Source organism: Thamnophis sirtalis, unplaced genomic scaffold (genome assembly GCF_051295495.1).
Source record: "Thamnophis sirtalis isolate CommonGarterSnake01/CBP01778 unplaced genomic scaffold, rThaSir2_p1.2 scaffold_12, whole genome shotgun sequence".
Classification (NCBI taxonomy): domain Eukaryota; kingdom Metazoa; phylum Chordata; class Lepidosauria; order Squamata; family Natricidae; genus Thamnophis; species Thamnophis sirtalis.
Window position 1 is genome coordinate 55808191 of NW_028261392.1, and position 23791 is coordinate 55831981.

Genomic DNA, 23791 nt, shown 5'->3' on the forward strand with positions numbered 1-23791 from the left:
CAGAAAGCGTTCCAACTTTGATTCCTGGTTAAACTTGCATTTTTGGAAAATCTCCCTCCTAAAAAACACATAAATTTTATATGACAACTACTAAACTCTATTTTCTCCCATTATCATTTCATAAGTGTAATGTTTCTATAAAAAAAAAAGACAGGGTAGAAGGGATCTGGCTATATTCATAGCTGTCTGGGTCTTTGCCAGTGGAATAGAAAACCACGTGAGGTTTTGCCTGTTTGTTTAAAGCTCTCTGAACCTTGCTTGCCAGTGTCATTTTCCCTCCAGATCAAGGGACAATTAGCTTATTCTAGAAGACAGACACCAGGTAAGAACTGTTCCTTCTCTACTATACTTTTTCTCTTCAAAGCAGCTCATCCTGATTAAAAGAAAACAAGTCTACAAGAAGAGAGGAACAATTCCTGTTTGATGGAAATAGCAGGCAAGTGCACGAAATAGTTAAAATTCGTCTCTTACTTACACATGCATGAACACTGCTGGATGAATTGAAAGCTTCCCAAGATCCTGGTGTCTCTGTATTCAGCTGGTGTGATTCAATTTAGATTGTAAAGACAGCATTGGAGAAAGGATTATAACTTCTTTTTATTCCATTCAAAATCTGAGCCCTCTGCAGCTGCTCTATACAATTAAAAACAGACACAGTGGATCCCAATTTTCCAAAGTTCTGGTTTATTTGACTCCATTTCATTTTTCTTTGCTTTTCCTGAAGTTAATGCTGTCTGTGTTATATGGCGATAACTCTAATTCGTATGTATTAGTGGCAGCCTGGAAAAAAAAATTGCAAAGTTTGACAAGGTGATATAACAATAATGCATGAATAGCAAACCCGGATATTTACTCTTAACCAAAAGTAGTATAATGTAAGATATGAGCTGTAGAATTCTTTCTTGCAGACTATTTTATTGAATATTTCTGTATGCTTTTCCTCTTTCTTCCCCATCTACTTGACTTTTGGTCAATTAATATTTAGCATTTCTTAGATAACATCTATTCTTTAATTCAAAACTTGAATGAGTATCGCAATACATGTTTGATGGATTCATCCATACTAAGTATTATAAGTTGCCATGGATAATGAAAATGCATATCAGGATGTGTTGTAAGTCTAGTTCCAAAAACAAGGGACAAAAGAGGAAGAAATTGAAATTATCTGGGCAAAGGGGAAAGGGGAAAGGACAGAGTCGAGGTGGCACAGTGGTTAGGGTGCAGTATTGCAGGCCACTTTAGCTGACTGTGATCTGCAGTTCAGCGGTTCAAATCTCACCGGCTCAAGGTCGACTCAGCCTTCCATCCTTCCGAGCTAGGTGAAATGAGAACCCAGACTGTGGGGGCAAGTTGCTGACTCAATTTGCTAAAAAAATTGTAAACCACTTAGAGAGGGCTGAAAGCCCTATGAATAAATAAATAAATAAATAAATAAATAGATTTGAAATTTATGAAGCAAAGGTCCATGCTTAAAGCATGGATTCAGTGTTTCTTTTTAATCATGATGTTTCTGACAAAAGCAGGCACCTTGCTTTGTAAGTGTTAAGAAAAAATATGAATAGAATTTGTGAAAAGGAAATTCCTATGGTAAGTTTTATAATTTCTAGCCATTATTAATATAACAAATTGGCAAAGATATTATCTTTTTATTTAAAAAAATTATTTTCAAAACAAACATACAAATCCCCCTTTACATACTGTAGAAAGTGTATCAGTTGGTTACAAAAGGCTTTCGTGCATTTCTTCCACCGTCATCAAATATAATTCATATTAATTCTAATATTTTAACTCAGATATTTATTATATTACCATCATAATATCTCAACTTTTATTTGACTATAATTATTTAAACGTCCTTCATTTTAAAATATACCAAGATTTAACTATATCCTATATCATAACATTTTCCCCTTATTAGTTAAAACTTAGCTGTGTCTAATTGTGTTCTTTTTTATTGTTATTGTTCTTAATAACATTTATATATAGTCCAAGAATATTTCTAACCTTCCCTTCACGGGTAACATTAAATATTCATATCCAATTATTACTTATCATAACAGCTCAACATTGTATACATTACTATCATTATCAATTTTTATTTAACTATACCTATTATCACTGAATTTAACTAAGTTTAGCTAGTTTTAAATTATACTCTTCCATCTATCAACCTGTATCTCTCCAATAGCAAAACAGTCTTATGTCTTCTGCCATTTGTGGATCCAGACCTCCAAACATCTTCTTAAACAAATCTGTCTGGATTCCTCTTTACAGCTCCTTCTTTATAGTATTTCTCATATAATATTGATGCCCTCCTTCTGTTTCCTTTTTCAGCTTATCTTTAATTCTCAGCAGTGTTATCAAATATTTTGCAAATAGTATTTCATAGTCCATAATTTCTTTAATGCCTTCTTCTTCTTCTATGTCCTGTCCTTTGAAGTAAATTTTCTCTCCATTTAGTTCCTTTTCCAATATTCCACTCTTTCCTCCCTCAGAAGTGAACCAATTACCACGAATATCAGCAAGCTCAATCTCTTTATATTCATCTTCCATTTCAATTTTTTGAATTTCAATCTTCTTATTTTGTGTTTGAAAAACATCCTTAATTTCATCATATTTCGTTGGCAAATGCACCAAATAGTCCAATTTTCTCTCGGTTCTTTCCTCTGTCTCCAACACCCTCTCCAGAGCTAAGAATACTTCTCAGAGAGACACCATGTTTATACGCAGTTATATTTTTTCTTAGAAGCTGAGCAAGATTGGAACACTCACTCGCAAACTCTCTGCAAGCGAAAACAGACTTCAAAGGGACAGCTGTAAAATCTTATCAGATCTTAAGCCAAACAGCCGCACAATAAAAGCTTAGAAAGTCGAAGTCAAAGCAGGTCCATCTGTATCTTGCAGAGAGTCACAGAGAAATGTTAAGGGTATAATCCATCCATTTGAAAAAGTTTTGCTTAGAATCAATCCATGTAAATAACATTTAAAAGGTAAGATAACCACTGTCCAGAACAGTTACAAAGATCAAATTCGCCGCTAAGTTCTTCTATTCTTTTATTTAAATTAGTTTTTAGATTTTATAGGCAGTCAGTTTTTTAAAACAATAAATGTTTCTCACCAGCTGGTATCAGTTTCTATTTCCTTATCATTCCATTCCTTTCTGGGGTCACTCTGACTTCGTCAATCGTGACAGACCGGAATTTTTATTGCCGGCAGAAGACTCTTGCCCTGCTTTTCTCGGAGATTTTGCGATATCCCCGAGATCAGCAAGATGTAATTTTCCTGTTCACCATCTCTTCGGGATGATTTAGGTCCATTGGAACCCCCCAGCAATAAAAGTGTCGACTGCGACCTCAGAGCTTTGAGATCGCATGTCGTCTCATCACGGCATCGGCCCCGCCTTCTGCAAAGATACTATCTTGAGTTAATAACATTTAGTGGAGGCCTTTAAATTTGAAAGAGGGATTTGAGTAGGGATCCCCTGCTCCTGAAGAATTCTCCTGATCATTCTGTATTGTAGGAACCATGTCAAAGAGAGTAGCAATTGTTGGTTCTGGAGTAAGTGGGCTGACATCCATCAAAGCTTGCCTGGAAGAAGGACTTGAACCCACCTGTTTCGAGCAAAGCAATGACATTGGGGGCCTATGGCGATTCACAGTAAGTAGATTGAAATATTTTAATTGCTTTCTTATAGGAACAAGTATAATATGTAGGCAAAGTTTGGAAAATTGAAGTTTTGAAATCCCCTTAGGAATTTTCCTCTTCAGAAGAGAAAGAATCCTGTACAGAGTATTCCTCTAAATCTGATAGCAATCCTACCAGTAGGAAAAATGTAGTTGTGTAAAATCTTTTATAAATTGAATTTTGAGGTTAATTTAGCACTTTGTATCTCTTAGACAGGGTTCCACCACAAAACCGCGCTCGACTAAACCGCGCCCGACTAAACCGCGTCGCTGATGTCATCAACAGGGCGACAACAGCGCAGAGACAGAAGCACGCTGTAAACCCTAAACCTAAAATTAACCCCTAAACCTAAACCTAACCCCCCTAAACCTAATCCTAAACCTAACCCTAAACCTAACCCTTAACCTAACCCTAACCCTAAACCTAACCCTTAACCTAACCCTAAACCTAACCCTAAACCTAATCCTAACCGTTAACCTAACCGTAAACCTAACCCTAACCCTTAACCTAACCCTAACCCTAACCCTTAACCTAACCCTAAAGCTAACCCTAAAGCTAACCCTAAACCTAAAGCTAACCCTTAACCTAACCCTAAAGCTAACCCTAAACCTAACCCTTACCTTAAGTTGAATCAGCTTGCTTTCAAAGCGCTATTTAAAGCGCCCTTCTTTCTCCGCGCTGGCTGTTGTCGCCCTGTTGATGACGTCAGCGACGCGGTTTAATCGGGCGCGGTTTAGTCGAGCGCGGTTTTGACGGGTCACGCTTAGACAGGATTCTAAGGGCATATGCATATAAGATGGGCAAAAAAGTTAAGGTGGCCATAACTGCATGATTGAATACTCACTCTATTTATGTGGATTGGATGTATGATGCATGTAAAAAAGTATAAAGCCCTCTCTTACCAACATAACATTCGTCAAGAATTAGTCCTAAGAGCCAACTAGGAATGATGTTAACTGTTTGTAAACAATTAACATTTTGAGAGAGACAGGCAGGCAGACAGACAGACAGTGTCTAATTCTAGTTTGGCTGTGGGCTGAGCCTTCAATATAATAGAGTTGAACTAAAGGTATTTTGTGCATTGCATGAAAAATCTAAATGAACCTTACAGCCCTCCTCCCCCGATGAATTAGTAGTAGTTACATTTCATTACAGTAATTGATCAATTATGCACCATTAACCTATTATTTACCCTTAAAGGTAAAGGTTCTCCTCTCAAATATGTGCTAGTTGTTCCTGACTCTAGGGGGCAGTGCTCATCTCTGTTTCAAAGTCAAAGAGCCAGCGCTGTCCGAAGATGTCTCTGTGGTCATTTACCCTTAGTCCACCACATAGATACATCTGCTCCATGATGATCTGTCCCTAATCTGATCTTTCAGGTCTTCATTTTTCTCCTATCACTAAGAGTAATACGGCATTGGGGACTTCTGGGGTGGAGCCACACTCAATTTTCCGTGCCAGGAGCTTGCAAAGGCAGAGCTGAGTCTCGGAGGGACTAGCGACAGAGAGGGGACCCTATACAGTCAGGAAAACAACTCAGAAAAAGAAATCCAAAATAATTTACAAGGGAGAAACCTACCAAGTATTTCAGAGGAAGCAAGAGAAATGCTAAATGGGATCTCCGCAGAGATATATAAAAAATTTCAAGAAACTTTTGAGGAAATCATGTTAGAACTGTACAATGAAGTACTTGAATAAACAAAAATGCCAAGTTCATGGACTGAGACATTTATAACATTAATTCCAAAAGAAGAAACAGACAATCAATTGATTCAAAACTATAGGCCAATCTCGCTGCTAAATGCTGACTATAAAATATTTATGATGATCATTGCGGAAAGACTTAAAAAAATATTAAATACAATTATTCATTCAGATCAAAACGGATTCCTACCCAAGAGACAATTAAGTATGATATACGATGGAACTTATTGTTCCTATGTTGTTTTTAAGTTATGTGTTTGTTTTTGTTGATGTGTTTATGTGTTTAAAATAAAAAAAATTATCATAAAAAAAAAGAAATGATACAAGAATTATAATTAATGTATTAGAATACTATGAAGCTCATCCAGAAAAACAATTAGCATTAGTATTGGTAGACGTACAAAAAGCTTTTGATAATTTAAAATGGCAGTTTCTTATCACACAATTAGCTATTATGAAATTTATCCCTTAGTAACCAAGAAAGAAACCAACTCCATTTTTCAGAATTAAGAGTACTTTTACTGGTCATGAGTAGATAGCAGCTAAGCAAAGCAAGATCTGAGGCAAAAGTGCGCGTAATCATAGATATCAATATGTGACCCAACCCACTCCCCCTGGTAACCCCATCCCATAGTCCAATCCGCACATTCCTCAGGTGTCATGTGGGAGACATCTTCAAAAAGCATCATCAGGTTGGTATGCCGGACAGTTGGCCTTGGCGGCAAATCCTCTACCTGCAGCATGCGCAGTAGATAGTGAGAACAACCTCCCTCTTTACAATCACTCCTGTACTGAATACTTCCCCACCCAAATACCATGCCCCCCCTCCCCGTTTCAATGGCAGCCAAAAGCAAGCAGCAAAGCAGAGGCTGGCAAATATACTCAAACCAGACAGCTAAAATAATGGTAAATGGAGATCTAACAGACAAAGTCAATATAAATAAAAGGGTCAGACAAGGATGCCCACTATCGCCTCTTCTATTTATCCTCTCATTGGAGGTTTTATTAACATGGGTTAGGGAAAAAGAGGAAATAAAAGGGTTAAAATTAAAAAAAGAAGAATACAAAACTCAGGCATTTGCAGACGATACGGTTTTTATAATTGAAGACCTCCTTGAAACAGGGAAAATATTAATTCAAGAAGTAGAGGAATTTGGTAAAGTTGCAGGCTTCAAAATAAATAAAAATAAAACAAAGATAATTACTAAAAAATCTTACACAAAGGTAAAATGAGGACTTAGAGAGAGTATTGGAAATGCAAATAGTTAAAAAGGTAAAATATCTTGGAATCTGGCTAATGGCTAAATGTTCTGCCATGAAAGAAGACAATTATTCAAAATTATTACGAAAGGACTTGGACATATGAAAGGACTTGGGAAATTGGGCTAAATTACAATTATCGCTGATTGGAAGAATTACGACCATAAAAACGAATATCCTACTGTTGAATACTAGCGCGGGAAATACAAGCGCGCGAACAAAGGACTCCTTCCTGATTGGTTCCCGGGCGGAGCCGGTTCAATCCTCCCCCTGATTGGTCGAGCTACTCGACGCCCCATTGGCTCCTCGTTCAAACCCGGGGGTATAAATGTAGGGCGCGAAACACGCCACGTTGAATCGCAGTTTACTATGAGCTGAATAAAGTCACTTTCCTCTTTCCTCTTGTCGCGTCCTTCCCTTTGCTCCAAGATACAAAACTGGCGACGAAGGTGGGATCCCGATTCCCGCGACCACGGAGAAGAACAGCCAGCTGCCACCGCGTCTGAACCAGCTAGCACGCTATCTTCAGACTGAGAACGCCGGCAGCGAACGCGAAATTTTCTCCGTCCTTCTCTCTCTTCCTCCGGCTCCACACCACGATGGCGTCATCGCTTCCTCCTTTCGCGCCATTCGGCGGAGCCACCGGAGAATCATGGGACGGGTTCATGGAGCGATTCGAGTGCTACCTGATCGCCTCGAAAAACCAGGCTCAGACCGACAAGGAGAAATGCAGTTTCTTCCTGTCCTGCTGTGAGCCGTCCATGTTCGCCTCTGCGAGAGCCCTGGCCGCCCCGAGGCCAGCCTACAAACTTGGGTGGGCCGAGCTGATGTCCAGGCTGAGGAACCACTACGCTCCCTCACCCTCTCTGTTTGCACGCCGTTTCGCTTTCCGCCGCCGAGTGCAAAGGGCCAACGAATCCATTAGCCATTTCCTGGAGGCCTTGCGCACCGTGGCCGCCCAGTGTGATTTCGCAGACCTGGAGGAGAATCTGGCGGAACAGTTTGTGTGCGGGGTCCGCGACGCACATTTACGCGGCCGATTACTCCGGAATCACAAGATTACCCTGATGCAAGCCGTGGAGATAGCGCGAGCAGCCGAGCTCTCCGAACAATCCACGGCCGACATGGAACGCCTCCAGCTAAACCCCCCCGCACAAACCGCCGCGGGGCCGTCCACCCAGACGAACCTCGTCGACGATCTCTCCCCTGCCGAAGACGAGGAGGAGGAGGAGGAAATCGTCGGCCAGATGAGGATGCAGCCGAAGCAGAGGCCACCCCAGCAACCGCCGGCGCCCGTTCAGCCAGCCTCAAACGCACCTTGCCGCGGATGTGGCGGCCGCCACAGCCGCGCAGCCTGCCCGTACCGCTCTGCCGTTTGCCGCCGCTGCCGAGGAGAAGGGCACCTCGCCAGAGTATGCCGGGCTCCCCTGCCAGCCCCGTCGTTCATGCAGCCCAGCAACCAGCGCCCGGCGCCGCAACGACGCCAGCAACCGCGTTCCGCGAGGCGCACTGAGGACTGCTACTCAACCTACCAGCCCTCCAGCGCTGACTGCGTGGTCTACCAGGCATCCCACGTTCCCGCTGGCCACCGGAAAATAAGCACCGCCGTCCGGCTCGAAGGTCAGCTTTGCCAAATGGAGGTGGACTCCGGTTCATCCCGTTCTCTCCTATCTTGGGCCTTGTTCTCCCGCCTTTGCCCCGGGGTTCCCCAGAGAAAGCTGCGCCCCGCCGGGGTCTCCCTCCTAGACTACCAGGGGAATGGGATTCCCACAGCTGGGATATACCACATCCGGGTGGAATACGGGAATTTTAAGGGGAAACTCCCAGTTTTAGTCGTTAGGAACAACCTGCCCGCTCTCCTGGGGTTGGAATGGTTCTCCGCCTTGGGCCTCACCATAGAAGGGGTACACAGGGTAGTCCCCCTCTCCGTAGATAGCGTCCTAGACGAGTTCTCAGACGTGTTCGATGGGAAATTGGGTTGTTACAAGGGTACCCCCATTTCCCTCTGCCTCGATTCCCAGGTCACTCCCGTTAGACTAAAGGCACGCAGGGTTCCTTTCGCATTAAGGGCAAAGGTAGACGCAGAACTGGATAAGCTTATTGAGCAAGGAGTACTCGAGCCCGTAGATCACGCCCGTTGGGAAACCCCCATAGTCCTCCCGGTCAAACCCGACGGATCGGTAAGAATATGTGCCGACTACAAGTCGACCATCAATTTGGCCCTGCAGGCAAACCCGTATCCGGTTCCCGTAGTGCAGCACCTACTCCACTCATTAGGACAGGGCCGCATTTTCGCTAAGCTAGACATGGCACAGGCCTACCAGCAGCTTCCCGTAGATGACGATGCGGCTACAGCCCAGACCATCGTCACCCACCGCGGGGCTTTCCGTTGCCGCCGTCTCCAATTCGGCGTTTCGGTTGCCCCTGGGATTTTCCAGAGCCTCATGGAGCGGTTGCTCCACGGGCTCCCAGGCGTCGTTCCCTACTTCGACGACGTCCTGGTCGCAGCCCCCAGTCACTCGGAACTCCTGAAAACACTGCGGGAGGTCCTCACACGTTTCAGGGAGGCAGGACTGAAATTAAAGCGCAGCAAATGCGAAATTGCTGTTCCCAGAGTTGAATTCTTGGGGTTCCTCATTGATGCCCAGGGCATCCACCCCACTCCGTCCAAAGTTGCCGCCATCAAAAACGCGCCCGCACCCACCTCTAGGGCGGAATTACAGGCATTCCTGGGGCTCTTAAACTTCTACGCCCCTTTTATCCCCCACAAGGCATCACTAGCTGAGCCGCTACACCGACTACTTGACCGGTCAGCGGCCTGGAAATGGGCCAGCCTTTGTGCAGGCTGCGACGTCCGCGGCTGAGACTGGAAGGTTGGATTCGGCGATGGAGAGAACGGAGAGCGCGGGCACGTGCTGTGTCCGTCTCTGGCAGAGGGCAACGGCTCAGGCGTCTGCTGCCCAAGCTGCTTACCCGGACGGTATAACAGCGTAACGAATACGCTGTTAGGACTCCGCCAGCGCTCCACGGAGCGGAACTACAGCCAAATCGATAAAGAGGCCCTGGCTGCAGTATCCGGCATTAAGCGGTTCCATGACTATCTCTATGGTAGGAAATTCACCCTGGTCACGGACCATAAGCCCCTCCTGGGGCTGCTGGCGGGCGACAAGCCAACCCCCCCCATTTTGTCTCCCCGCATGACGCGCTGGACGGAGTTCCTAACAGCGTATTCGTATACGCTGTTATACCGTCCGGGTAAGCAGCTAGGGCACGCAGACGCCCTGAGCCGTTGCCCTCTGCCAGAGACGGACACAGCCCACGTGCCCGCGCTCTCCGTTCTCTCCATCGCCGAATCCAACCTTCCCGTCTCAGCCGCGGACGTCGCAGCCTGCACAAAGGCTGACCCCGTCCTATCTCAGGTTGCTTCATGGGTTTTGAGGGGATGGCCCACGGAAAAAGTAGCGGAAGAATTCCGTCCATTTAAGGTGCGACAAGCCGAACTCGCCCTTCACGGGGGTTGTCTTGTCTGGGGGGATAGGGTAGTAATCCCCACAGCCCTGCGGGCACGAATCCTGCCCGCACTCCACAAAAACCACCCAGGCATAGCGCGAATGAAAGCCTTAGCCCGTAGCTACGTGTGGTGGCCCTTGTTAGACTCGGAAATTGCGGACTACGTAGGCCGATGCAGGATCTGCCAAAACTCTAGGCCGAATCCCCCCACAGCCGCCCCTCGTGAGTGGGAAATCCCTAGAGGCCCATGGTCCCGGTTACACATCGACTTCGCCGGCCCCTTCCACGGCCGGAACTTCATGATAGTGGTCGATGCTTACTCCAAGTGGGTGGAGCTGGTAATCATGACCTCCACCACAGCAGAGAGTACAGTGAGGGCCCTTCGTAAGATGTTCGCCACCCATGGGTTACCGGATGTGATAGTCTCAGACAATGGGCCCCAGTTTACCTCCACCACGTTCCAAGAATTCCTGGCCGAACAAGGAATCAGACACGCAGCCACAGCCCCTTATCACCCAGCTAGTAACGGCCGGGCGGAGCGCGCAGTTCGCTCAGCCAAAGAAGCTTTGGGCCGCATGGACCAGGGCGACTGGCAAGAAAGAGTGGCGGCTTACCTCTTGAGCCAGCACTCCATACCCTGCCCAACGACGAATAAAAGTCCCGCGGAGCTCTTGATGGGTAGGAGATTGCGAACCCCCCTAGACAGGCTCCATCCACTTTACGCAGGGGATCTGCCGAGCAACCTGGGGGCCCTCCCTTCCCACGCGTTTAAGTTAGGGGATCCTGTATGGGCCCGCTCCTTTTCTGGGGATCCACGGTGGGTTCTCGCAACCATCACAGCTCTGACCGGCCCCTGTTCCTTCAGGGTCGGCCTGGCCGACGGAACACAATGGAGGCGCCACGTGGACCAGTTAAGGCGTCGCCTCCCCGCGGAAACAGACGGCCCGAGCCCCGCGGACACCCGCTCACACCAGGAGCCAACATCGTTGACTTTTTCCCCATCGGACCGTTTCCACCCGGGGAACAGGAGGCAAGCCGATGCGAACTTTCCGGACAGGCGTGCCTCAACCGGCTACTCCCTTCCTCGAAGCCCTTATCGAGACTCTGAACCTACACCCCAACCAGACTGCACGGGACCGCAATCGGACACTCCGGTTGCCACGGAAACGCCACCCCGGACAGTTGGACATGGGGCAGGGGACCCGGGGCCAGCTCTCTCCCGCGGGGCCGCACCACAGGTTCACCGCCCCACCACGGACATGCCTCCGCCAGCGGTTCCCCCCCCGTCGACAACCGCCGGGGAGCCACGAAGATCGGGGCGAGAACGCCACCGCCCCGCCTACCTACAAGACTATGTTTGCCCTTCCCAAAGGAACTCTTTGACTGGGGGGGGAGGGGTGTTGAATACTAGCGCGGGAAATACAAGCGCGCGAACAAAGGACTCCTTCCTGATTGGTTCCCGGGCGGAGCCGGTTCAATCCTCCCCCTGATTGGTCGAGCTACTCGACGCCCCATTGGCTCCTCGTTCAAACCCGGGGGTATAAATGTAGGGCGCGAAACACGCCACGTTGAATCGCAGTTTACTATGAGCTGAATAAAGTCACTTTCCTCTTTCCTCTTGTCGCGTCCTTCCCTTCGCTCCAAGATACAAAACCTACCAAAAATTTTATTTCTATTCCAAACTGTAGCAGTAAAATTAGGGAATTTTTTTTTCCGTGGAACTAAATAAAATAATTTTAAAATTTATTTGCCTGGGGAAAAAAGCTAGGATAAAATTAAAATTACTACAGGACTCTGGAATCAAAGGAGGATTTGGCCTCTGAGATTGGGAACTTTACTATCAGGCAGCAGTGGTAACATAGCTCAAAGAATGGATAGTACTTCAAAATAAAAGAATATTGATGATAGAGGGTCATGATTTACAGCTGTGTTGGCATGCTTTTATCTGGGAGGGAAAGAATAAAGCCCATAAATACTTCCAGAGATATCAGGTAAGAGGAGCCTTACTAGAAATATGGATGAAAATCAAAAGAAACTTCTACACAAAAATTCCCAGATGGATATCAACCATGGAAACAATTATTTGCCCCAATGTAATAGATTTGAATAGGATATTGACATATACGGAGTTATTGGATGGGAAAGGAAAACTTAAAACAAATCAGGAGTTAAAATTGCTGGGAATTGAATAGGCTGGTGGCCGTACCTACAAATTCAAGCAAGATACAAAAAGGACTTAGAACAGTATGTATTTCAAAACGAACAACAAGAATTGGGCAAAATAGTAACAGGAACAGAAGAAAAAATGATTACAAAGCATACAATTGTCTCTTAAAATTCCAAATGGAGGAGGAAACCGTGAAGGAAACAATGATAATTTGGGCTAAAAACTTCAGGTATAATATTGAATTGGACCGCTGGGAAAAAGTATTGGGGGGGGGAATTATAAATTGACAATGTCGGCATCCTACAAGGAAAACATTTACAAAATGTTTTATAGGCGGCATTTTTTGGCGAGATTGGCCAAAATGTTCCCAAACAGATCTCCAAATTGTTGGAAATGTAACCACCAACAGGGGACCTTCTATCATATGTAAGGGACATTTTCAAAAGCCAAAGAATTCTGGACCAAAATTCAAAAATGGTTTGAAGAAATAATAGAACAAAAAATTGACATGAACCCTGAGTTGTTTCTTCTAGGAATAATTTAAAAAATATATTAGTAAGGATATTCAATATTTAATGTTTCATATAATCACTGCTGCCAGAATCTCATTTGGCCAAAGTTGGAAACTAAAAACCATTCCATCAAATGCAGAAACCATAAAAAAGGTGTCAGAATACTCAGAAATGGACAAACTAACAATGGAACTAAGAGATAAGAGAGAAACAGAGAACTACAAGATATGGAACAGGTGGTATAACTGGCTTGAAAAGAGATGTAAAATCAATACATAAGGAATACATAGCAAACACAATGCAAAGAGGTGGAATATATTTAGAAAGCAATACAGCTGGAAATATTGTATATAGATGTATATATTGTAAAAATGAGAAAGTAAACAAAGAAGAATATATATAAAATAATAGAATGGAAAGTGGAAAACCCAAAATCAGAAAAAAGAAATACCAATAACAGAAAGCTGTAAAAGTGTAATTGTGATTTTAATGTTTGGAAAATGTCAAATAATTTTTTTTTAAAAAAAGAGTACTATGATATAAGTAATCCTCCATATTGTTTCTAAAACAATATATTTCTTATAGTTAAATGGCTTTCCATCTGAAGGAAAGAGATTCTCTTTTAGATAGTCTGTGTTTTCCATACATCAAAATTTAAATTTCAAAGCTCAGATTCTTGCAATTTTGATGATATAGATTTGGATACATTTTGCTCCAAAATAATTTTTTATAGGAAGTGTGGGAAGTTATCACCCAGCCCTCTCCCAGAAAAATGAAATATCCTAGGAAATATTGAAAAGGCAGAATATTTCTCTGGATATGAAAAGAAAGAAACATGTTTTAAAAGACAGAATAGTTGCCTGTAGCTTCCTGCCCATCCCCACTGTTAATGGGCCATTAAGGCCAAGCTAGTCCACTTTTACATAATAAAGACTTCTCCACTTCAGCTACAGGGGGATGGGATTAAGGCACTTTACCCAACTCACCACATGGCATCTGAGAACTCATCCATACCTGGATTCAAAACACAGCCTAGAGAGTAGCCCCTGCATGGTCCCATGGGAGTCTGATAACCAATCAGAATACATTTCTTATACAGGAACAGGAAACAGAGAGGTGGGACTGAACAGGTTATAAAAAGCCTAGCAAGCCCCTCCTTCAGCCCTTCTCTTCTTCTCCACCAACATTGAAGCATGTGATGACCTTTTCTGTTCAGGACTCAAGCAATGTGGTCCTGTCCACCAATAAACCATCTCTCCAAGCAGCCTCCATGTCTTCAGTGTCTTTTTCCCCACTTGGAGCTGAACCCAGAAGGACATTTCTTTCATCAGAAGAATGCAGATAAATGTGAGCAATCAGCTCAAGTCAAAAGTTAGGCCTGTGATCAATATTTATTTAGAATGCAGAATGAAGCCTGGCTCTTGTTCATTGTTGAGAATTGATGTTAGAGATACTAAAGAGTCAGAATCATCATATGCATCATCATACATAGTGGCTTTCTGTATAGAGAATATTGGAGAAAATGTTCTTTTTATATTCTTTAGGAAACTGTAGAGGAGAGAAAAGCAAGTATCTACAGGTCACTCACCAGTAATTCCTCCAAAGAGATGAGCTGCTTCAGTGACTTTCCAATGCCAGATAACTTTCCAAACTTTCTGCACAATATAAAGTTCCTGGAATATTTACGACTCTATGCAAACCATTTTGAGCTACTCAAATATATCAGGTTCAAGGTGAGTAGAATTGAATTTCCAAGTGACCGTATGGACGCATCACACTAGCACTGTTTAAATCAGTGTTTTTCAAACTTGACAACTCTAAGATATGTGGATTTCAACTACCAGAATTTTCTAGCCAGCATTTGAAAAACACTGATTTAAATAAAAGAAAATTGAAATCATCTGTGTAATAGCATTAAGCATAATGTATATCTCAAAGGACTACACAACATGTGTATTGTACACATACACATATATGTACATCAATGGTGGAATTCAGCCAGTTCGCACCTATTTGGGAGAACCGGTTGTAAACTTTCTAAGCAGTTTGGAGAACTGGTTGTTGGAAGAAATCTCTTTTTGTTTTTTTCCCACTTGACAGGGCTAATCCTGTAAGGAAGGCAGGAAGGAAACATTCTAATGTTGTTTCTAGCCTAATCTTTATTGCCCTGCTTACAGAAACTGCCTCTCTGGTTAACCCGTATTACATTGTCACAGCTAAGGTGAACTGCCCATCAATGTGAGTGATGTTGAGTTGACCATGCTCACCCAGTCACATGACCACTAAGCCCCGCCTACCCAGCTGGTCATTAGGGTAGAGAACCGGTTGTTAAATTATTTGAATCCCACCACTGAACATATACATATGCCAGTTTAAATAAACCAACGCAACTGTAAATAAAATGAAGTATAGTAGTCTATTAACCAGATAAATCATAACTGAGAAAATAACCATTTTTTTATACAGAGGAGCAGTTAGTGAAATAATCGGAACTGTAAAAGGCATCCCTTGGATGTATTTGTTTTCTATCAACCCCAAACACAGCACTTGAACTTTTTTTTTAACTTTTGTATTATGTGTTTCTTTTTTAAAAATTTTATTTTATTTTATCAATTTCATATATACATTCACAATTATATGATCTCATAACTGTTATTAATAATATGTATTTATAACAATTTTCCCTACAGTTGACAATATATTTGAAGATTGCTTTCTTAACATCCCATAGCTCCATCTTATCTTACAACGGTCCTACTTCTTCTTCCCTCCCTCCCTCTTTTCTTCCCTCGTTTCTTCTCTCCTACTCTCCTTCCTTCCCTCCTTCCTTCCTTCCCTCCCTCCTTCCCCTTCCCTCCTTCTCTCCTTCCCTCCTTCCTACCCTCCTTCCTTCCTTCCCTCCTTTCTTTTCTCCTTCTCTCCTTCCTTTCCCCCTTCCTTTCCTCCTTCCTTCCCCCCTTCCTTCTCTCCTACATTCCCTCCTTCCTTCCCTCCTTCCTTCTCTCCTTCTCTCCTTCCTTCCCTCCTTCCTTCCCTCCTTCCTTCTCTCCTTCCTTCCCTCCTCCCCTCCTTCCTCCCCTCCTTCTTCCTTCCCTCCTTGCTTCCCTCCCTCCTTCCTACCACCCTTTCTTCTCTTTCTTCTCTCCTTCCTTCCTTCCTCCTCTCCTTTCCCTTCTCTCCTTCCCCTTCCTCCCCTTTACCCTTCCCCTCTTCTTCCCATTCCTCCCCTCTTTCCTACTCTTACATTCCCTCCCATTCTTCCTCTGCCTTTCCCTTTCTCCTATTCCTAGCACTTGAACTTTGAAAGAGAGTGTAGCCCTGTCCTGTTCTGGTTGCAGATCTCCATTCCTGACTGGTAAACTTCCCAAGCTAGAGTAATTCTACTTAATGTAGTTTATCTATCTAATTACTCTAGAGGTGAAGGAACCAGACTAGAACTCAGGACACTTTAAGTTCTAGTTCCACTTTAAGCTTAAAAGCTAGCCAGGTAATTTCAGGCCAGCCACTCGCTCTCAGCCCGACTTATCTCACAGGTTTGTTGTTGGGGAAATAGGAGAAGAGACTATTAGGTTTGCTCACCATCTCGAGTTATTTATAAAAAAATAAATAAAGACAGGGTAAAAATAAATACAGGTTATGGCTGTAATGGAGCCTGACCATTACAGTTGCAACGGTCATTAAGAGAAATGTCAAGCCTAATGCCCTGTCCCTGCTCTCATCAATGAATCATTAAATGAATGTACAGATTAGATTAGATTAGATTAGATTTATTACATTTATATGCCGACTCAGGGCGGCTCACAATTCAGTCAGGGAAGGGGGTACAGACAGGGGGATAAAAGACGAACATAACAGGTTGTTAGGTGGAGAATTAGATGCCTCAGGGGGTTCACCGACAAATGCGTGATAGACATATGCGCACCGACAAAACCGTGATGCCAAAACCGCAACGTCAAAATCACTAATTGATTTTCGACAATAGCGCGCGGACAAATGCGCAATGACAAAATCGTACATATATCTGTTATAACCCTAACCCTAACCCTAAATTTTTTCGATTTTATCGTCATTGCGCTTTTGTCGGCGCGATTTTGATGTCGCGGTTTTGTCGGCACGCATATGTCTATCGCACATTTGTCAGGTCACTGCCTCAGGGGTGGGGCAGATCCTTGGAGGCCTAGCACAGACTCAGGCCTGCCTGCTCCAGGCCTCTCCCACCCCTGAGAGACTTGATGCTCCCTATCCTTTGGGATTTCCCCAGGCCGAGTCCTGCTAGCAAGCTGGCCTTTTAGCCATGCAACGGAGCCTAGAGGAGCTATCAATGCAGGGAGGAAAGTTATAGCTCGTAGGCCTTAGCCAACTGCCCATCCAGCCACCTGAGGGACCACACTCACCTCTAGAGCCAAGCAACATCCAACTTACTTTTATTTTTGCAGAGGAACCTGGACCAGGTGGGGTGAGGTGAAGCTTTTGTTGCAGAGGCCGCCAACCTTAGGCCAACCTTATGCTAATCTCCTAACAAGTGGTACTTCTCAAGAGACTGTGGGAGACTCTGTTTTTAAGGATGCTCCCTTTGTGGAGACACTGTTATTTTTAAAAAGACACTGTGAGTTTGCTCCAGGGGTGGGTTTCAACCGGTTCGCGGCGGTCCCTGCGAACCAGTTGGTCGGCGAACCCGGAAGTAAGTAACTTCCGGGAACGGTGAAGGACCCAGCCGCGGTTTTGAGTACAGCGCCTGCGCGATCCTCCAGGAGCAGCTGGAGCATCGCACAGATGCTAGTACGCATGCGTGCACCGCGCGCGTGCACGAGGACGCCGCCGGCCCCGTTCCAACCAAACCGGTTGGAACGGGGCGAGAAACCCACCCCTGGTTTGCTCCTTAGTGTCTCAGTAATTTTTTCACACTGTTCCTCATTCCCAAAATGTACACTGCTGCAATACTCAAAAGTCTCTGCTTCCTCTAGTCCACAGAAAGAATGATTGGTGTATCATATTTATTTCTCATGGCAGGTAACATTCGGTGAGAGATAAAACAGCGAGAGGAATTCACCTTAATTTGTTCCACATAAAATCTGTAAACACAACTTCAACCAATCAGCCTTGTCATTTTTCCAGGCTGAAGAAATGCACATCAAACATGGCAATTGTGTAAATTCCAGACTTGTTCTTTAACTCCATTCAAGAAAACAAAATGAGACACGCTATTTTAGCAGCCAACAATTACTGTGTATAATAACTATGTCCCTTCTCTGTTTTCATATTAGTCTCTTGTTGTGCGTGTAGAAAAATGTCAAGATTTCTCTACCACTGGCCAATGGAATGTGACTATAGAGAAAGATGGAAAACAGGAATCCTTCACCTTTGATGCTGTCATGATCTGTTCAGGACACCAGATAGAAGCATATATTCCGCTGAATTATTTTCCTGGTACGGCTGGGCTTAACAGAACATCGAAGCTTTGAATGTTTTTGCAAATGTTTAGAAATAGCACATTCTAGCTCCAGCATCCAGTGATTGGGGATGAGATAAATTCAGCTCTGTCATAGAAACCAATGAAATAGCCATGGATCGTGCTGGAATGTGGGGTGATGTTTAATTATATCTTGAAAATGGTACATAACTAAGAACCTGACTTCTTGCCTGCCACACAGATGCATTTGGAAATGGAAAGGGAAATGTTACAGACCTGAAAAATATGATCAGAAACACTATTTTACTTAGCTTTTTATGTTTGATTATAGTTTTATAGATTATAGTTTTTACGTATAAGGAGAGATTGAAGGAAGTGAATAAGTACAGCTTGGGAGATAGAAGAAAAAAGGAGGACATTACTGAAAACTATTAAGGGTGTGAATAAGGTTCTAGAAGGCAGTATTTTCACCATTAAGCAAAAATCAAGAACATAGGAGCATGACTTCAAACTGACAGGAGGGAAGTTGAAAAGTAATGGTAGAAAGTATTGCTTCACAGAAAGAGAAGTGGAAGCTTGGAATCAATTTCCAGCAGAGGTAGTGAGTCAGTCATCAGTAACCGAGTTTAAACATGCCTGGGATAAATACATATACATCATTTGACACAAATTTAACAACAACAACAATTTTAAAAAAACAAAGAAATAAAACACTAGGACTTTTTATGCTGTCAGTTTTCTGTCTCTATGTTTTGTTGTATAGATGCAGCATTTGTCAAGAAAAAAATGAAGCAAAAATCACTTTTCTTTATATTCTTGCTTGCGATTCCATGATTTAAAAAGATTTTTTTCTCACTCATGATATCTATGTTTATCCCTGTCATTCTTGACGTAACTTTTTGTCCTCAGTCCAAACAAAATGTTACAAAAAGTTACAAATTTTGCAATGTATCCTTTATGTCCAGTTGTGCAAACAAAATTATGAAAGCAAATCATGTAATAGTCTTTATTTTTATATTATAGCAAGCTCATATTTTGATTTCTTTAAAGAGGGAAGGAATTGAAATTCTACACGGAGGAGAAGGGATCAGAATCTGGTACATCAAAACTAATGTTTTTGCAGCCTAAAATTATTGTACTATCGTTGTGGTTTGCTTCATGGCAGGTTTTGAAAAATTCAAGGGGAATTCATTCCACAGCCAAAATTACAAGGATTCAGAAGGATTTGAAGGGAAGACTGTTGTGATCATTGGAATGGGAAATTCAGCTGCTGACATTGCTGTGGAGATCTGCAAGAAAGCAAATAAGGTAGAGGGAGAGTAGGTTGTTTGGGGAGGTTATAATATTTCAGATGTGGTCTTAAGATTTTGCAGCAGGCCCAAAGCATGAAAGTAGATTACTCAATTTGAAAAGGTTCAAGGTTCAAGGTTCATTTTATTTATATGCCGCCCTATTCCCGGCGGGACTCAGGGCGGCGCACAAACCCAAGGAAGGGGGAGGGAAACACAAAGAACTACAACAAAAAATACAAGGGCATTTAAAACAACCAACAGCCACACAATTCGAGAGGGGAAGGGAACTCATCGACCCCAGGCCTGCCGACACAGCCAGGTTTTAACGGCTTTTCGGAAGGCCTGGAGAGAGGTGAGAGTCCCAATCTCTGCGGGGAGCTCGTTCCAAAGGGCCGGAGCCGCCACAGAGAAGGCCCTCCCCCGGGTAGTAGCCAGATGACATTGGCCAGTAGACAGAACCCGGAGGAGGCCTAATCTGTGTGATCTAATGGGTCTTTGGGAAAAGAGCATGCATCCATACACACGAGAGAACAAGAATAGGGGAAGTCAAAGGGATACAGAATAAACTCAGAATTTGCCAGATTAAAATAATCCCACCTATTCTGTGCCCAAACAGATTACCAAGGAAGGGAGGCTAATTCCCCTCTATCTCTAATTTCAGTGTGTCAGAAAACAGACAAACCACAGAAAAAACAATGCAAACAAGTGAGTTTTAAATGTCCCAGGACAAATACCATAGAAAAAGGCAAAAATAATTTCCCAAATTCAAATGAATGATAGTCCAGCCCAATTCAGTACTAATCTTGCTCCTGAATTTTCTCTGTATACATTGCTTTTTGAATAATATGTACTGCTTGCATCACAAATCTCACATATTTTGAAATCTGTTACAACAGTTGAATATTATGACCTTCATTAAAACTAGATAAACTTTACAACTTTGTAAGGGTTTGGATTTCTGAGAAATCTATTTCAAGCTAATTTAATGGCAAATATATTTGCAAAGAGCTAAGGATGTTTAAGATCTCTGAGCATTCACTGATCTTATAGCCACATTAAGTGCTCTTTATTTCTGACCTTTAGGGTACTATCATTTCCTTTTCTCAGATCTCCAGATATTCTTTGGACACTGAAATATCAATGGTGTGAAAAATGAGTCTCTATCCTTCCTTCCTTAAATTTGCTAGGTTGTACAGTATGTACATTGGCCTATTATCTGACTTGGTATCAGGGACGTGCAGTCACTAGAGGCAGGGGAGGCGTGGCCTCACCAGTCATGAGGAAAAGGAAAGAATTTTAAAGAATTTTTTAAAAAATAATTAAAGCCAAGGTAGTTGCTACCAGATTCACAGTGACTTGGAACAGTGCTTAGTGTTAACTATAGGAGGGGGCCAGAGAAATAGGGGCCTCCTGTACATAAGCAATTTTTCGCCTTTTAAGAGTTAAGCAAGGGTTAATAAGCAAAAAATTCTGTATGCAAAGGAGGCACGTGTTCTCTCGCCTCCTGTAGAGGGCATTTTTAGAGGCTTTTTAGAGTTCTCTGGGAGCAACTAGCTCAGTCTGACTCAGAGCTCTGGCAGAACCACGTTGCCTTTTCAAACACACACACACACACACACACACACACACACACACAGAGAGAGAGAGAGAGAGAGAGAGAGAGAGAGAGAGAGAGAGAGAGAGAGAGAGAGAGATGGATAAAAGTACATAAGCCCAGCTTCACTGATTACAACGTGATTCACCTGCAATCAAAGGTTCTGATCGGAAGGCAGCAGGGGAAGTGGAGGTATGTCAGAGGAGCTGCTTTCAAGCCTTTGGAAAATATATCCAATCCAACTTCTGTGTTTGTGTTGGTTTGAGAGTGAGTGTGTGAGTGAGAGAGGGATCCAATTTCTCTGTGTGCGTGTGTCTGTTTGAGAGAGGGGGGAAGGAGGGAGAGAGGGAGGAAGGAGGGGGAGGGAGAAGAAAAAAATGGGAAAACTTATTTTGCAAGAGGGAAAAATGCGGTCGCTTTAAATCGGAACTGAGCATGCCTGGCTGTGGAATTCTGGGAGTTGAAGTCCACAAGTCTAAAAAGTGCCTCACCAGCCATAAAGCTGACCGCACGTCACTGCTTGGTATCATGGTTCTGTAGTATTTTTATTTTCATCTTTTATTTGCATAGGAAATATCCACTAGGTGGGACATATTAGAATCCCAAAACTCTACCAGCAAAATACAGAATTACAATCTAACAAGAGCTAAAATCTATAGTACCCTTCCTGTAATTACAGCATGAGTTTGAGGTCTATGCTGAAAAAAGCTGTTTCTTTGAGAATCAAAACAATAACCCCTCTAATTATAAATTAAATGATTAAAAATAACAGAAGACTATAGAAAAGTCTAGACATAGAGTGGGAAATGATCATGAGAGCATTATGTACCTATGCTCAAATGTTGTAGTAGGCTAAGGAAAAGAAAGTGGGTTTCAGGAAAAGGAGAGCATCAAAATATATACCTTCAACCCTTCTTTTGTGATTATATAGGTGGTCCTCAGTGCCAGGGGAGGCACCTGGGTGATGAGTCGAGTATATGACAATGGCTATCCCTGGGACACCCTTTACCACACTCGCTTTCTTAATTTTATCCGAAATTCTGTCCCATGGTTTGTTTTGAAATGGATGACAGAACAGAAGATGAATCAATGGTTCAATCATGAAAACTATGGCTTGGTGCCTCAAAACAGGTATATGAGGAGATTATATATTTGTCATGAAACTGTATTTATAGTTATTGCTAGTTATTACAACAATCACTTGCAAAATTAGTAATTTAACCTTAAAGCTAGTCAAGGTTTTGAATTGTGCTGAATTTCACCTCCTGTACCATTCTGTAAAACCAAGCAAAATTGAATTGGTATGTTGCTTAAAATAATTTTTTATCAGTAAAGTTAAATAATCTTTGACTATCAGTATTAGCTTCCATTTATTCCTATTTTGAAAAAACATATGCAATTCCCACTTTAAAACTCATGTATCTGTAAAAACATGTTTCTTATTGTGTCTCTTCATGGATCACTTTTGTTGCCTTGCTGATCTCCAGAGTGTGAGTTCCAACCAATGCCCTAATTAAAACATGAATCTCAAGCTGAGGTTCAAAAGAAATCCAGTTATTTATTAGGAGTGTCATGTCGGCATGTACTAAGTGAAACCAACTCTGACCTCACTTAATTCACGTCTTGGCTCTGATCCTGTTTCCCCCTCTCCCCAAGGTGTATCATCAGTCACATTCCCCAATGAAGCAATTTCATAGGTTGCAAAAGTCACTCCCTCCAGCCACTGTGGATCTCCGTGGAGATGGCCTTGACATTTGTTGGCTGGAATGTGCTTTGTTTTGACTGAGGTGCAGTGGTGGGATTCAGCCAGTTTGCACCTATTCGGGAGAACCGGTTGGTAACTTTCTAAGTAGTTCAGAGAACTGGTTGTTGGAAGAAATCTCCTTTTGTTTTCTTCCACTTTACAGGGCTAATCCTGTAAGGAAGGCAGGAAGGAAACATTCTGGTGTTGTTTCCAGCCTAATCTTTATTGCCCTGCTTACAGAAACTGCCTCTCCGGTTAACCCTTATTACATTGTAACAGCTAAGGCTAAGTGTCCATCGACCTGAGTGACCTTGAGTTGGCCACGCCCAACCTAGTCACATGACCACCGAGCCCCACCTACCCAGATGGTCATTAGGGCAGAGAACCGGTTGTTAAATTATTTGAATCCCACCACTGCTGAGGTGCAAACTCCCTGATACAGCTGCGAGGCTCGATTCCCCATCCCCCTGCCGATGGCAACTTGAGAGCTGGTTAGGCAGGCTTTGTGAGTTGACACAGGGATTTATTCAACAATAGCATCTACCCTTGAAATCCTTTCATTTTTTCGGTGTCAGTTTGCTTGCTGCTTTTGCAATGCAATATGAGGACTCTAATGAATACAGCATGGTCTTTACTGTATTGTACAGACATATAGGAATTAAAACCAATAGCAAAAATCAACAATCCAAATGTCTAAAGTTGCAGAAAATATTCCAACTCCAATAGAGACAAGAACAATAAAAAAACAATCAGGAGCTCACTCAACACCTCCTCTCTCTTCCTGTCCCAACCCGAAATGCCCCGGGAGAACAGCCAAGTCTCTATTGGCTTAGAGTATGTAGGAGAAGCTAGAGTGGTGTCTTTCAATGACTTAATAGTCTTTCCATCACCTTAATTGCAAGTGTATTTATATA

The 23791-nt window shown here is 43.1% G+C and overlaps 1 protein-coding gene across 1 annotated transcript in view; it reads left to right on the forward strand.

Moving 5' to 3' along the window:
* Positions 1-253: 253 nt before the first annotated feature.
* Positions 254-23791, forward strand: part of FMO2 (flavin containing dimethylaniline monoxygenase 2) — a 29646-nt gene continuing 6108 nt past the window's right edge. Inside the window, exons 1-6 of the mRNA XM_087726681.1 lie at positions 254-322; positions 3521-3657; positions 14382-14570; positions 18102-18264; positions 19413-19555; positions 22065-22264. Of these exons, the coding sequence (XP_087582807.1) occupies positions 3526-3657; positions 14382-14570; positions 18102-18264; positions 19413-19555; positions 22065-22264 (827 nt within the window). The 5' untranslated portion in view covers positions 254-322; positions 3521-3525. The remainder of the gene's footprint in view (positions 323-3520; positions 3658-14381; positions 14571-18101; positions 18265-19412; positions 19556-22064; positions 22265-23791) is intronic.